Source organism: Mirounga leonina, unplaced genomic scaffold (genome assembly GCF_011800145.1).
Source record: "Mirounga leonina isolate KUSES-001 unplaced genomic scaffold, KU_Mleo_1.0 Mir_125, whole genome shotgun sequence".
NCBI classification, from domain to species: Eukaryota; Metazoa; Chordata; class Mammalia; order Carnivora; family Phocidae; genus Mirounga; species Mirounga leonina.
Window position 1 is genome coordinate 57,597,796 of NW_023270305.1, and position 13,061 is coordinate 57,610,856.

General features: G+C 41.9%; 2 protein-coding genes across 2 annotated transcripts in view; one reads left to right on the forward strand and one right to left on the reverse strand.

Moving 5' to 3' along the window:
- Positions 1-18: 18 nt before the first annotated feature.
- RPS27A (ribosomal protein S27a) lies at positions 19-2,373 on the reverse strand. Its single transcript, XM_035001540.1, has 6 exons — positions 2,315-2,373; positions 2,152-2,216; positions 1,600-1,654; positions 1,092-1,177; positions 590-721; positions 19-205 (listed from the first exon to the last, which is right to left on the reverse strand). Exons 2-6 carry the CDS (start codon positions 2,197-2,199, stop codon positions 56-58), a joined length of 471 nt encoding a protein of 156 aa, XP_034857431.1. The 5' UTR covers positions 2,200-2,216; positions 2,315-2,373; the 3' UTR covers positions 19-55.
- A 323-nt stretch (positions 2,374-2,696) lies between these two features.
- The window catches only part of CLHC1 (clathrin heavy chain linker domain containing 1), a 38,863-nt gene continuing 28,498 nt past the window's right edge, over positions 2,697-13,061 (forward strand). The window contains exons 1-2 of the mRNA XM_035001541.1: positions 2,697-2,783; positions 9,581-9,839. Of these exons, the coding sequence (XP_034857432.1) occupies positions 9,663-9,839 (177 nt within the window). The 5' untranslated portion in view covers positions 2,697-2,783; positions 9,581-9,662. The remainder of the gene's footprint in view (positions 2,784-9,580; positions 9,840-13,061) is intronic.

Sequence of the window (13,061 nt, forward strand, 5' to 3'; positions counted from 1 at the left end):
TAAAATGCAACAATTAAATGTTAGTTCATGTCTTTTATTATTAACCCATATACAATTACTTGTCTTCTGGTTTGTTGAAGCAATAAGTCAGACAACATTTGCCACAATAATGTCTGTCGAAGTGGCTAGCCATGAAAACTCCAGCACCACACTCATCTGAAGGGCACTCCCGACGAAGGCGACTGATTTTGCCATTCTCATCCACCTAAAAAGTACAAACCTGCTGTTAAGATAATTTTACAACATATTCTGGTCTAAGTTAAGTGACTCAAAATATTTAAGTACTTTAAAATCACAAAACAGTGGTAGTTTATTTAAAAACCAAAGCGCTCCAAATCCTCACTAGTAATTACAACAAAATAGTTCAGAGTAGTCTAGCCTTGCAAGTGGTGACAAAGTTAAGACCTAGACCCAGATCTAACTTCAAAATCAGAACTCAGTTTGGAATAAGCAGCTAAAAGTGAACATCATACGAAGCTTGATCAAATACCAAAAAGAAAAGAAAACTTTAAAAGAACGTTTGAAACCAGAGATGCAAACAAAATTTATTAAATCAACAGATAAAAACATTTTTATTAAGTTAGCTCACCTTATAGTATTTCAGGACGGCCAGTTTAACCTTCTTTCTCTTATGCTTATTTTTCTTGGGAGTGGTATACGACTTCTTCTTCCTTTTCTTAGCACCACCACGAAGTCTCAACACAAGATGAAGAGTAGACTCCTGTTAAAAGAAGAGGATGAAACAGGCTTTAAAATAATTACATTTAATGCTCATATTCCATTAAGGGGCAACTAGCTTCACGCACTTTCTAACTGGATGTGATAAGTACACAATACCACACATCAGAAAGTTTTGGGGGAGGCAATTAACTACTTGTTTATAGGAAGATTTAAGAACATATTAAGTCACACCATGGGATGCAATCTACACAATCCAGAATGTGAGAAACTACAGCAGTGTTTCTGAAGTGTTAATGCCGGAGTCACCTAGAAATCTACTGCTAGTCTGTTATTCTCCCCTTTTGTGTGTTGATCAAAACTTACAAAATTAAGATTTACATTTAAAGGACTGCTCTTTCCTCCAAACAGACCTTTTGAATGTTGTAGTCAGACAAAGTGCGTCCATCTTCCAGTTGCTTGCCAGCAAAGATCAGTCTCTGCTGATCAGGAGGAATTCCTAAAACAAAAAAAAACAAAAAATCAAGTCACATCAGAACAAGCGTATCTGCTTAGGTTTATGGATAATTCTTAATCAAATAAAGGGTACTAAGAGCAGTCACTGAGTTCTTACTATAGGCGAGGCACGATTTTAAATGCTTGCACAACTGACCTTATTTAATCCCAGCAACAGTTAATACGTGTAACATTACCTTTATTTTACAAATCAAGCAGACGTAGAAAATTAAATGGCTCACCCAAATTCCACACATGCGAAGAGCACCCCTGGACGGCCCCATGCTCACAAACATTTGTTACTATTTTAAAAACATTTCACTTTGTCAGTCCGACCTCTTCCCACCCCACCAACAGCAGGTATGTCCAGTAGTCAGGCTGGCGCCAGTACAGGTTAATTTCTCTGAACTAGAAAATATTACTTGCCTTCCTTATCCTGAATCTTGGCCTTCACATTTTCTATTGTATCCGAGGGTTCAACCTACGCGTTTAAAAATGCAAATGAATCGATAACCCAGTAAGAAACTAGAATAAACGCCTAATTCAATGTGCAAGTTAGTACAGAACCAAGCCGGTGGAAGGCCGAAGCCTACCCAGCAGAGCTGACCACTCACCCAGAGGGCAGGCAACCGCCCCAGGACTGCCGCCGGCGAGCCCACTTCCTGAGCCCAACCGAGGGCGGGCGGCGGCGGCGGCGGCGCCACACGCGCTCGCGCCCACCGGTGAGAGCGCGTCCCTCCTTCCCCCCAGCGCGGGCCCCCTGCTTTGGCTGCCTGCACAGAACTACTTAAGAGGTGGTAGCTCACACTTCAGCATCGAGAGCCAGCCCTAAGCCCTACTCAGCCAACAACTAATTCCGGGCCAGTTTTCAGAACCCAGACTCATAAACATATTCTGCGGCAGAAATCGGCACGGGTGCCCGGCTCCACTTCAGGCCCTTATTCCGGCCTTGACTTCCTCACGCCACCTAGCCCGTACCTCGAGGGTGATGGTCTTCCCCGTAAGGGTTTTCACGAAAATCTGCATCTTGGCGGCGGTTCCACCTGCAGTTGAGGAAAAGGAAGTGAAGGATCAGACGTGGGAACATAAGAGGCCGCCGGGTAGACCACTGGCCGGAGAGAGGCCAAGAGCACACACTCACCACAGATGGCGGATCGGAAAGGAAAGCAACGCGCCGGCCCACGGGGTTTCCCGGCGCCCCCGCCAGAGGCCCCACCTCTTAGGCGACCACGTCAAATGCCGGACTTGTCACGGAGGCTGTCTAGCCACATGCCGGACTGGGGCGTGAAACTCATTCCTCCTCTCTGGCCTGAACTTGTTTCTCACTTTAACCCTCAGAATGCTCTCGAAATAGATTTAAACAAATGAAAAATGGCTTTAAAAGGCTTTTCCCGTACAAGCCACGCGGCTAGGAAGGTCTTTAAAAGGGGGTGGGGTTGAGGGGTCCTTATTGAGGGAAAAGGAGGAAAAAGAACTGTCTTCTGGGAATTGTAGTTTTTCATTGCTTTCTTTTAGTTAGGACTACTCGTCCCAGGGTGCAGTTCCACACCTCCGGTTCCCTAGTAACTATCTCCAAGCGTTGGAGTCGGTGTTTGGAGAAAGGGGTTCAGGTGAGGAGGGAGGATGGGAGAGGCGGGGTAATGGTTTGAGGTGGAAACGGGTCGGAAATGACTAAGAAAAAAGGTTAAGCAGGAGAAGGGTTGGGGAACGAAGGTGTCGTTCACTCACATACACAGGTGAGGGGCGGAAGATCAACGATGTGCCCGCGGACGCTTTGGCCTCCAAGGGAAGGGAATTCCTGTGGCCAAAGATAGGTAGTATTCAAAACCTTGGGTTCATCTTTTTCTAGATGTAGCTCCTCCCCGTCTTCAACCCCCAAATCTGTCCTAGTCAGAGGAAAGTTCTGGGCCTCGTGTAGGACTCCTTAGTGTGAAACAGTTTAATATGTTGAAAATCTCAGTAGTTTTCAAACTAAAATATGGGTAAGAAACCTGCGGAACGACTAGTTGTAAAATTTCCAAGTCGGGACCTTGGAAATGGTTGTGAAGGAAATCTTTCAAGGGGAAGAATTTGGGAGTATGTGCAGGGTTGTCGCCTAGCAAGGCGGGCCAGTTAGAAGCAAGTTACACCTTCTTTTGGCCTTTCTCCACTGCACAAACCACGGAATCTTTTCTAATGTGCCTTCCTAATGTCTTTTCTGTTTCTCTCTCTGCCCTCTCCTCTGTATCCCCAACCCCAAATTCAGGCCCTCCTTAATTTTCTCTTCGAAGAGTTAATTGTCTAACTTCTCACCTGTCTTCAGTCTTTCTCCTTTTCTAACCCATCCTCACTTTGCCTCCAAAACATTCTAAAAAGTAAAGATGATTATGTCATTATTCTACTTCACCTTCTGGATAAAATCCAAATTCTTTAGTATGATATTCTGCCTCTGCCTCCCTTACAGCCTATTCTGTCAAACCCATTACTCCGTTTACACTTTAATGACTGAGCTAATTGAAGTTCCTAGCTTACCTCTCTCATGCTTTGGCACTTCTAAAAATCCATTTCTTCTTCCTGGAACATTGTTCATCCCATATTCTGCCAACTTGTCTCCATCTTTACAACAAAACTCCTTCAAAGAGTTGTCTATACTCATTGTCTCCAGTTTTCCCCTTCCATTGATTGTACCTACTCCTATTAGGTTTTTGTCCCTACCATTACAGTGGAATAGCTCCTCTGGGTCACTAATCACCACCATGTTGCTAAATTCACTGGTCATTTAATCTTATGTGATCTGTCAGCATTTGACACAGTTGATTACTCCCTCCCTCTTTGAAACACTTTTTTTCACCTGACTTCCAGGATACCTCTCTCACTTCTACTTTCCTGAACACTTTTCCAGGCTGTTTTTGCTTCTTTCTCTTGATCTACCAGACCTCTAAACTTTGGAGTGCCACCCAAGGCCCAGTCCGTGGACCTCTGCTTTTTGACATTTTCTAGGTCATTTTCATTCTGTCTCATAACTCTATTTAATTAATTAATTAATTTTTAAAGATTTTATTTATTTGAGAGGGAGGAGCAGAGGGAAAGGGAGAAGCAGACTTCCCACTGAGCAGGGAGCCCGATGCGGGACTCCATCCCAGGACCCTGAGATCATGACCTGAGCATCAAGAGTCAGATGCTTGGGGCGCCTGGGTGGCTCAGTTGGTTGAGCGACTGCCTTCGGCTCAGGTCATGATCCTGGAGTCCCTGGATCGAGTCCCACATCGGGCTCCCTGCTCAGCGAGGAGCCTGCTTCTCCCTCTAACCCTACCCCCTCTCATGTACTCTCTCTCTCTCTCATTCTCTCTCTCTCTTAAATAAATAAATAAATCTTTAAAAAAAAAAAAAAGAGTCAGATGCTTAACTGACTGAGCCACCCAGGCGCCCCTATTTTATTTATTTTTAAATTTTATTTTAAGTAGGCTCCATGCCCAGTGTGGAGCCCAATGTGGGGCTTGAACTCATGACCCTGAGATCAAGACCTGAGCTGAGATCAAGAGTTGGACACTTAATCAACTGAGCCACCCAGGTGCCCCGTCTATCTCAACTTTTAAATACCATTTATATGCACATGACGTATAAACTTATCTCTCACTCAGACCACTCACTAGAACTCCACCCTCACATATCCAGCTGACTACCTCTCATAGGCAACACGTCTCATAGGCAAGCCCGAAGTCCTGATCTCACGAAATTGCTCTTCCCATCTCTGTAAATGGCAATTCCCATCTTCTCATTGCTAAGGCCAAAAACTTTATGGTCATCCTTGACTGCTCTCTCATATCCACGTACTTTCTTATGCACAGCAAATTCTTCTTGGCTTTGTTCTCTATGCAGAACACTTCTCACCACCTCTACTGTAACCACCCTGATTCAAGCCACCATTATCTTTTGCCCAGATTATTGCAGTAAACTCCTCTAACAGTTCTTCCAGCTTTGATCCTTGTCTTCACAGAGCAGCAAGAAAGGTTCTTTGAAGATGTATGTCAGCTGTCACTCTTCTGCCCATAGCCCTCCAATGACTTCCCGTGTCACCAAGAGTGAAGCATAAATTCCTATAAGTGAGGCTGTTGCTCCAGCGCTGGAACGACATAGCCGTGTTCCAACCCATTGTTCCTCTTGCCAAGTCTTCCTAGTGAAAGGGACACCTTTTTCTAACCTGTACAAAGGTGCCCCATGGGGGAGCTGGTCGTGGTCCTGCCTTCAAGGCCTCATATCCTGCATGATCTGGCAGCTACCTCTCTGACCTTATCAATCCCTTGTCCCTTTTTCTTCTAGCCCCACTGGCCTTCCTGCTGTTTGTCAGACGTGCCCTCCTGCTTTGAGGCTTTTGCACTTGCTGCTCTGTCTGCATCCATCACTCCTCCCAGGAATCTTTAAACTCCTTTTTAAAATGTCACCTTGTTGGGACGCCTGGGTGGCTCAGTTGGTTAAGCATTTGCCTTCAGGTCAGGTCATGATCCTGGAGTCCCGGGATCGAGTCCAGCGTCAGGCTCCTTTGCTTGGTAGGGAGCCTGCTTCTCCCTCTGCCTGCTGCTCGCCCTGCTTGGGCTCTCTCTGTCTCTGTCTCTCTGACAAATAAAGAAAATCTTAAAAAAAAAAAAAGTTTAAAGATTTAAAAGTAAATAAATAAAATGTCACCTTATCATGAGGGCTTTCCTCTTTCCCAACTTAATGCCTTGCATAAAATAGCACCCTCCCACCTTCTTTCTAGTCCCCATTCCTTGTTTTATTTGTTTATACAACTTAGCCCCATGTGTCATCTGTATTTGTGGGTGTTGTCTGCCTTCCTGTTTGAATGTAACCTCTGAGCGGTTCGGGACTTTGTTTTGTTTGATGCTGTATCTCTAGTGTCTAGAATAGTCCAGACACAGTAGGTGAGTGCCTCCCCCAATTTATTGAATAAATAAGTGCAGCACAACGTAAGTATTGCCCTAGGTGTTATTCCATTAGCTGTTTCCCTGCCCTCTCCCACAAACTAGTGAGGCGCCCCTCTGGGCTTTTGGAGCCCATTGTGCCCCCCTTGTCACACTGCCTTCTCTGCTCTGTAGCAATGGCTTATTTAACTAGCCCAATAGACTTGGAATCTTTGTGACTCATTTTCTCTGTATCCCTTTGTGTCTAATATGAATGAGGGAGTGAAAGGTCATCTGAGTTGGTTTATGTGACTCGGGCATTTTGTAGATGCTGAGAAACGGTCACTTTAGCTGTGTTCTGGTATGAGGCACCCACAAGTCATGTCTTATGAGCAGACCACAGTATTGCTCAGTGATTATTGATTATTAAGCGTTTTTTTAAAGTACATATTCTGCTAGAAATTGTACTATGCACTGGAATGTGTATAGGTAGGGAAGGATAATGGGGAGTGAGAACATATTGGTTCCTGCCTATTGAGACAGATAGAGAATGTAAACAGAAAGTCACTATTATAGAGTGGCTGAGTGATAATACCATGATAGAGGAAGTGCACAGTACCATGGGAGAATGTAGAAGTTGACCAAGTTTAAGGGAATTCAGGGCAGCTTTCCTGGAGCTGTATAAGCTGAAATCTGAGAAATGAGTAGAAGCCAAGTGATTGAGAGTGGTGGTATGAGTGTTATCTTGGTGGGGGCAGGGAGTGCTGAGGATGGAGGGAGGGCATACAGAGATGGGAGAGAATTATGCAGGACTCTCAGCAAATTCACGGGAGTGGGGATGGGAGTTATGAGAAGGGCAGGGGCATGAAAAGGCTAGATTTGGACAGAGAGAAAGGGACTACCTGGTTCCTCTAGGGCATTCATAGGCTAAGTAAAGGAACTTGGATATTATCCTAAGGTTAATAGGAGGCCACTGGCATTCAGATGTAACCACTAAGTCTCCAGTGGTCACACCCATTCCTTCCTCCTTTGACCATTATCTTTTACTATCTGAAATTACATTATTTATAGTCTGTTTCTCCTGCTAGATTATAAGCTCCAAGGAACCAAGAACTTTATCTTATTTATTACTGAATCTCTAGCTATAAAATAATGCTGGCATTTAGTAATCAATAAATATTAGTTGAATGAATGAATAAGGAAATTGATTTCTCACTTGGGAAAACTGTTGATCCATTTATGGGCTTTTACCTTATTGGAACTACTTATGTTCATTTATAAATTGGTTTTTCATTATCCAGTTCATCAACATAAAGTAAATTAGGTCTTTTAAACTTTGATAATTATTTTGGTGTCTCTCTCCTGCCTATGACCTGTGGGCAGGATTTATAGGCCATATATGTCATTTTAAATAACCAGATATTAATTATATTGCTAAAACATGGTAAAATTGATTTAGACATTTATTCATTGTAGCATTATTTATTATAGTGTAAATGTCCAACAGTGGGGGAGTGATAAAGTATGGGCTCCTGGGTGGCTCAGTCGGTTAAGCAGCTGCCTGCCTTCTGCCAGGTCATGATCTCAGGGTCCTCGCATCAGGCTCCCTGCTTGCTCCCTGCTCAGCGGGGAGTCTGCTTCTCCTCCCTCTGCCCCTCTCTCCCCTCCACCACCCAACCCCCTGCTTGTGCGTGAGCCCCACCTCTCTCTCTCAAAAAAAAAAAAAAAAAAAGTATGGTGTATCATACCATGAAATACTACACAATCATTAGAAGTCTTTTTTTTTTTTAAGAATTTTATTTATTTGTTTGTCAGAGAGAGAGCACAAGCAGGGGGAGCAGCAGACAGAGGGAGAAACAGGCTCCCCTCGGAGCAGGGAGCCTGACATGGGACTCTTATCCCAGGACCCTGGGGTCATGACCTGAGTGGAAGGCAGACACTTAACTAACTGAGCCACTCAGGCATCCCTAGAAGTCATGTTTTTGAAAACTATTCAACAACATAGAAAAGTGCTTTTTTTTTTAATAAATTAATTTTATTTTATTATGTTAGTCACCATACATTACTATCATTTATTTTTGATGTAGTGTTCCATGATTCATTGTTTGTGTATGACACCCAGTGCTCCATGCAGAATGTGCCCTCTTTAATACCCATCACCAGGTGAACCCATCCTCCCACACCCCTCTCCTCTAGAACCCTCAGTTTGTTTCTCAGCGTCCATAATCTCTCATGGTTCATCTCCCCCTCCGATTTCCCCCCCTTCATTTTTCCCTTACTGCTATCTTCTTTTTTAAACGTATAATGTATTATTTGTTTCAGAGGTACAGGTCTGTGATTCATCAGTCTTAGACAATTCACAGTGCTTACCATAGGGAAAAGTGCTTTTAATATTAAGTGGAAAACATGAAGATACAAAGCTGAATATAGAGTGTGATCCTAATTTTTATAATTATAAAACTGGAAGGAAATATACCAAAATATTAAATAATCATTATGTTTGGATGGAGGATTGTAGATTTTTAGTTTTTCATTAATTTTCTTTGGTTTATATTTTCCAAATTTTATACCTGAATATACATGGGTGGGGGAGAAGTTAGGAAGAGTTCAAATGTTTTGCCTTGCCAGACATTTTTCAGCAAGCCATGGGTTCTGTTTGATGTTAATGTGAATAGTTTTCAGGAATCAATTTCTGTATCTAACTCTTAATTGGATAATGATTCTTAAAGAGCAATGGAATGTAGCTGCTTGAAACTGTGCTAGAAAAGGGCTGTTATCTTTGATATCACTGATGGATGGGTTTTAGCAGAAGTTCTGACATCTTACTTTTTAGTTAGTATGTTTATTTTAATGATAAGAATTATAATAAAGTTTATCATAAAATAAATTCATGAGTTGTTTGTAGCTCTCTTGACTATGCCTGGGCCAAGTAAGCACATGGGTAGAGAAGTATCTGACCTTGTTTGTATCATGAGGAGGCTTCCAAACTTGGTAAATTCTGTTAGAAAGTAATGAATTAAACATAAGAAACCATCCAGGGACACCTGGGTGGCTCAGTCGTTAAGCGTCTGCCTTCGGCTCAGGTCATGATCCCAGGGTCCTGGGATCGAGTTCCGCATCGGGCTCCCTGCTCAGCGGGGAGCCTGCTTCTTCCTCTCCCACTCCCCCTGCTTGTGTTCCCTCTCTTGCTGTGTCTCTCTCTGTCAAATAAATAAAAAATAAATAAAATCTTAAAAAAAAAAAAAAACCATAAGAAACCATCCAATCACATGACACATAGGCTTGGTTACTAAGAAAAGTGCTCTTTATTGACTGGTGTTTGGTATTTCTATCCCAGAGGTATAGCACTTGACAGTAGGTTAGACCTTTTAATTCATAGGTTGAAATATTTATCTCTGAGATTCATGGGAAATTTTTTTCCCATGACAAATACACATTTTAGACCAGTTTTAATTTATTATAAATTTATTAGAAATGTCTTAATTTATCTTAAGCTTCAGATCAGTTGATGGTCTTTTTTTTTTTTTCAGGCTTACCAAAGTTTTGGTTTTGTTGCAAAAGCAAGTCAAGACTTAACTCTTCTCTGGTGAACAAGTGTGCAGATTGTGACATATGTCCATCCAAGAAATAAATAAACATGCAGTTCTCCCTCCTATCATTAGTAGAAGTGACAAGGAATTTTTGGAAAGTATGCAAAGATACATAATCACAGAAACTGAAAGAGTGGGCTGTACTGAGGAAGGACCTGCTGATGAATATTACATCATATACCGAAACGTTTTTGATAAGGTATCAAAATGCTCTTAAGATGAGGGAGTTTTCATGGGGTAGAAATGGTCTATCTTGACAACTAATCTTCCTGCCTTAGTAACATCACTGCTTGTTTGAGTGCAATTCATTTGTCAATTTTGAGAAGTTCATCCAGTGTATTGGGAAGGGATGAATGGGGAAAATACAGTGCTGGATTTCTATCACTAGATAGTTAACGAATGTTTCAATTGTTTTAGCTTGAGTGCAGGCTGTCAGTTTTTGAGCAACAACTTAGTTGTGCCTTCTAACATCATTTTGGCCTTTTATCTAAGAATACCTGATTTGTTAGGAATTAGGCTGCCAAGCAGGAACCTGGTAGTTGTTGTTTTGGGTTTGTTTGTGATACCATTAAAGTGTTGGCTGAGATTTGATCTAGCGTAGTAAGTTGGAACACTTGGTGAGTTAGAGGTCTCCAGAGGTCCAGTAAACAAGAGGTTTGACTGGACTGAACACTGGAAATAGATGAGTTTAGAAAATATTATGGCTGGGGCGCCTGGGTGGCTCAGTCATTAAGCGTCTGCCTTCGGCTCGGGTCATGATCCCAGGGTCCTGGGATCGAGCCCCGCATCGGGCTCCCTGCTCTGCCGGAAGCCTGCTTCTCCCTCTCCCACTCCCCCTGCTTAGGTTCCCTCTCTCGCTGTGTCTCTCTCTATGTCAAATAAATAAAATCTTTAAAAAAAAAAGAAAGAAAATGTTAATGGCTTTATATAACATTTGATTTTGCTTTTTAAGGTTTTAGAAACACTTGTTTTTCCTTACAAACAATTGCAGTTTCCCCTTTGGTTCTATTTTTTTTTTTTTAATCCTTACTTTTTTTAACCCCCTTGGAAGATGCCCTGGCAGTTAAATAAGTGAAATCAGCATCCTTTCCTCCTTACCCAGAAGAAATAATTATTTATCTTAAGAATTCTGTAGACTATTGGTTTCTGAGTAAAACAGCCACAGGCAAAATAGGAACTCAGTCTTTTGTTTAATTTTTAAACAGTATATACTATGAATCTTATTTCTCCTCTAATTAAAAACACAGTGCATCACTGTAAGGAAAAATGAGCACAAAGTAGTGATCTATACCTACAAGTGGAATTAAGAAAATTGATGAGTATTCATAAGAGTATAAAATAAAGAAACAGTCTTTTCTTTTAAGTCATCTAGAAACACCATCTTTTAGAATTGGTACATTGGCAGGTTAGCTTCATTTTATATGTCATTATGATCAGTGATTTTGCTTTTGAGTCATTTAAGGAATGTATTGGATGAATGTTTAAAGGCAGCGTTTTGAATGGTTTCATCAATATCAAGAATTATGCTAAGACTCTACTTACCTGAAACCAGCAAAGGAAAGTTATCGTAACAGTGACATGCTTATCTTTGCATGTCCAAATGCTGACACTTGTTGGAAGTTTTCTTACGTGAAGAGTTGTCTGCTTTAAATTAGTATAGTTCTAGTAAAGTCATTTTGGAGGTGGTGTTGGTTAATTTAATTCTTAAAGAAAAGACATGGGAATAAATAAAAGATAATATTTACATCTATAGTCCTTTTCTCCCTACCTCCCAAGATTTCCATGTGCACTTTCTGTCCGTTGTACATTTGTGCCTTGTAAAGAATTCTATTCTTTAGGACTGAGACGGTGTCTGAAATAGAAATTATTTGGCACTTAGAGAAACTTTTCTTCTAGTTTCTAAAGATGATTGGTCTTTCCATTTTCTTTCTTTTTTTTTTTTTTTTTTAAGATTTTATTTATTTATTTGCCAGAGAGAAAGCGTGGGAGAGAGAGAGGGAGAGAACAAGCAGGGGGAGCGTCAGGCAAGAGGGAGAAGCAGGCTCCCCGCTGAGCAAGGAGCCCAATGTGGGACTCGATCCCAGAACCTGGGATCATGACCTGAGCTGAAGGCAGATTCTTAACCCACTGAGCTGCCCAGGCGTCCCTGATCTTTCCATTTTCATGTTATTCTAGCATATTTGCTTGTTAATAAACTATTAATGACTGCTTTCTCTAATCTTCCTTCTTTCCTTGGAAGGATCTAATTAGGCAAAGATGAAAGTATTAACTTGCATCTCTGAATACTTGGAATCAGAGCAAATACCAAATTCTGCTTACAAACACACATAGAGGATTTTACCTAGTGAACCGTGCCTGAATCAAAGCAAAGAGGACCTGAAACTCCTGTAACAAGAATTGAGGGTAGGTTATAGAAAGAGCCAAAGACTTAATAAGCAAGGCAGACCAAAGCTAGGAAGAGTGAGCTTCTACAGAAATAGGTGAATTATGGAGGCAACTGTCCTCTGGAAATGGCTGGTTTTTGTGCTTCTGGTAGCATGTACAAATAGCCTCTGTCCATATATAGGAGCTGAGGTGGAATGACTACCCTTCCTCTTCTCCCCCAGACCCCTGTACTTACCAAGTCTCTTGAGTTTAATGCAAACCTGACCCTCAGACTTGAATGATGTAGAGCCAGGAAGACCGTATGAAAGAGTTAAGTGGGTTGGCTATAAGAGAATAAGGGATCACGAGGACTGTGGCAAAATAAAGAACCAGTTCAGTCTAAAGCTCCAGCTGATTACTGCCATTAAGGAATGGGGGTTCATGTTGGTAGATTTTTCAGAGTTTTCAAGAGAAATGGAAATACAGTTTTTGGTGAAATTTCCTACATTTTAAAATATTTTTGTGAGTCAAGCAAAACTGGATTCTGCCTGTAGCATGCCACTGTGCTTCCTTTACTTCTACGCATCTCCTGTGCGTTCTCAACGGTTCCCATTTGTGTTCTTCTGAAATCTGTGTCTTCTAGCAAGCAGGTATGGGAGCTGATTGTGGCATCACTCCAAGTCCGTTTTTTCTCCATTACGTTTCCAAACTATATTGGATTGTTGTGGCATATCCCAGAGGCATGTGAAGTGGAGGATGGCCAGGAACAGTGGGGTATTTGATTTGGAAGACTGCAGACGAGTGGCCTCTGTTTCATTAAAGGTTCCTGGGTGGCTGTCCTCCTGGTTTGGGTAGATGGGTAATATGGCCATGTCAAAAAGACAACCAGGATCTCCCACTCACATATCCTCTACTGGTATTTACCACTGATCTGTAATCTGCTTGTGCTCTTTCTTGATAGACCAGATCTCTTCCAGACCAGATAATTTTTTCTAGATACTGTTTAGCTAACAGAAAACCAATGGGGGATACCAGAGACTAGAGATGTAGCTGGGAT

Excerpts from the sequence above, each read along its gene's own strand:
- RPS27A (XM_035001540.1), bottom strand. The coding sequence starts at position 2,199 with ATGCAGATTTTCGTGAAAACCCTTACGGGGAAGACCATCACCCTCGAG. Across the intron at positions 1,655-2,151 it reads GGAAGACCATCACCCTCGAG|GTTGAACCCTCGGATACAAT; the intron begins GTACGGGCTAGG and ends TTAAACGCGTAG. Across the intron at positions 722-1,091 it reads CTGACTACAACATTCAAAAG|GAGTCTACTCTTCATCTTGT; the intron begins GTCTGTTTGGAG and ends TTCTTTTAACAG.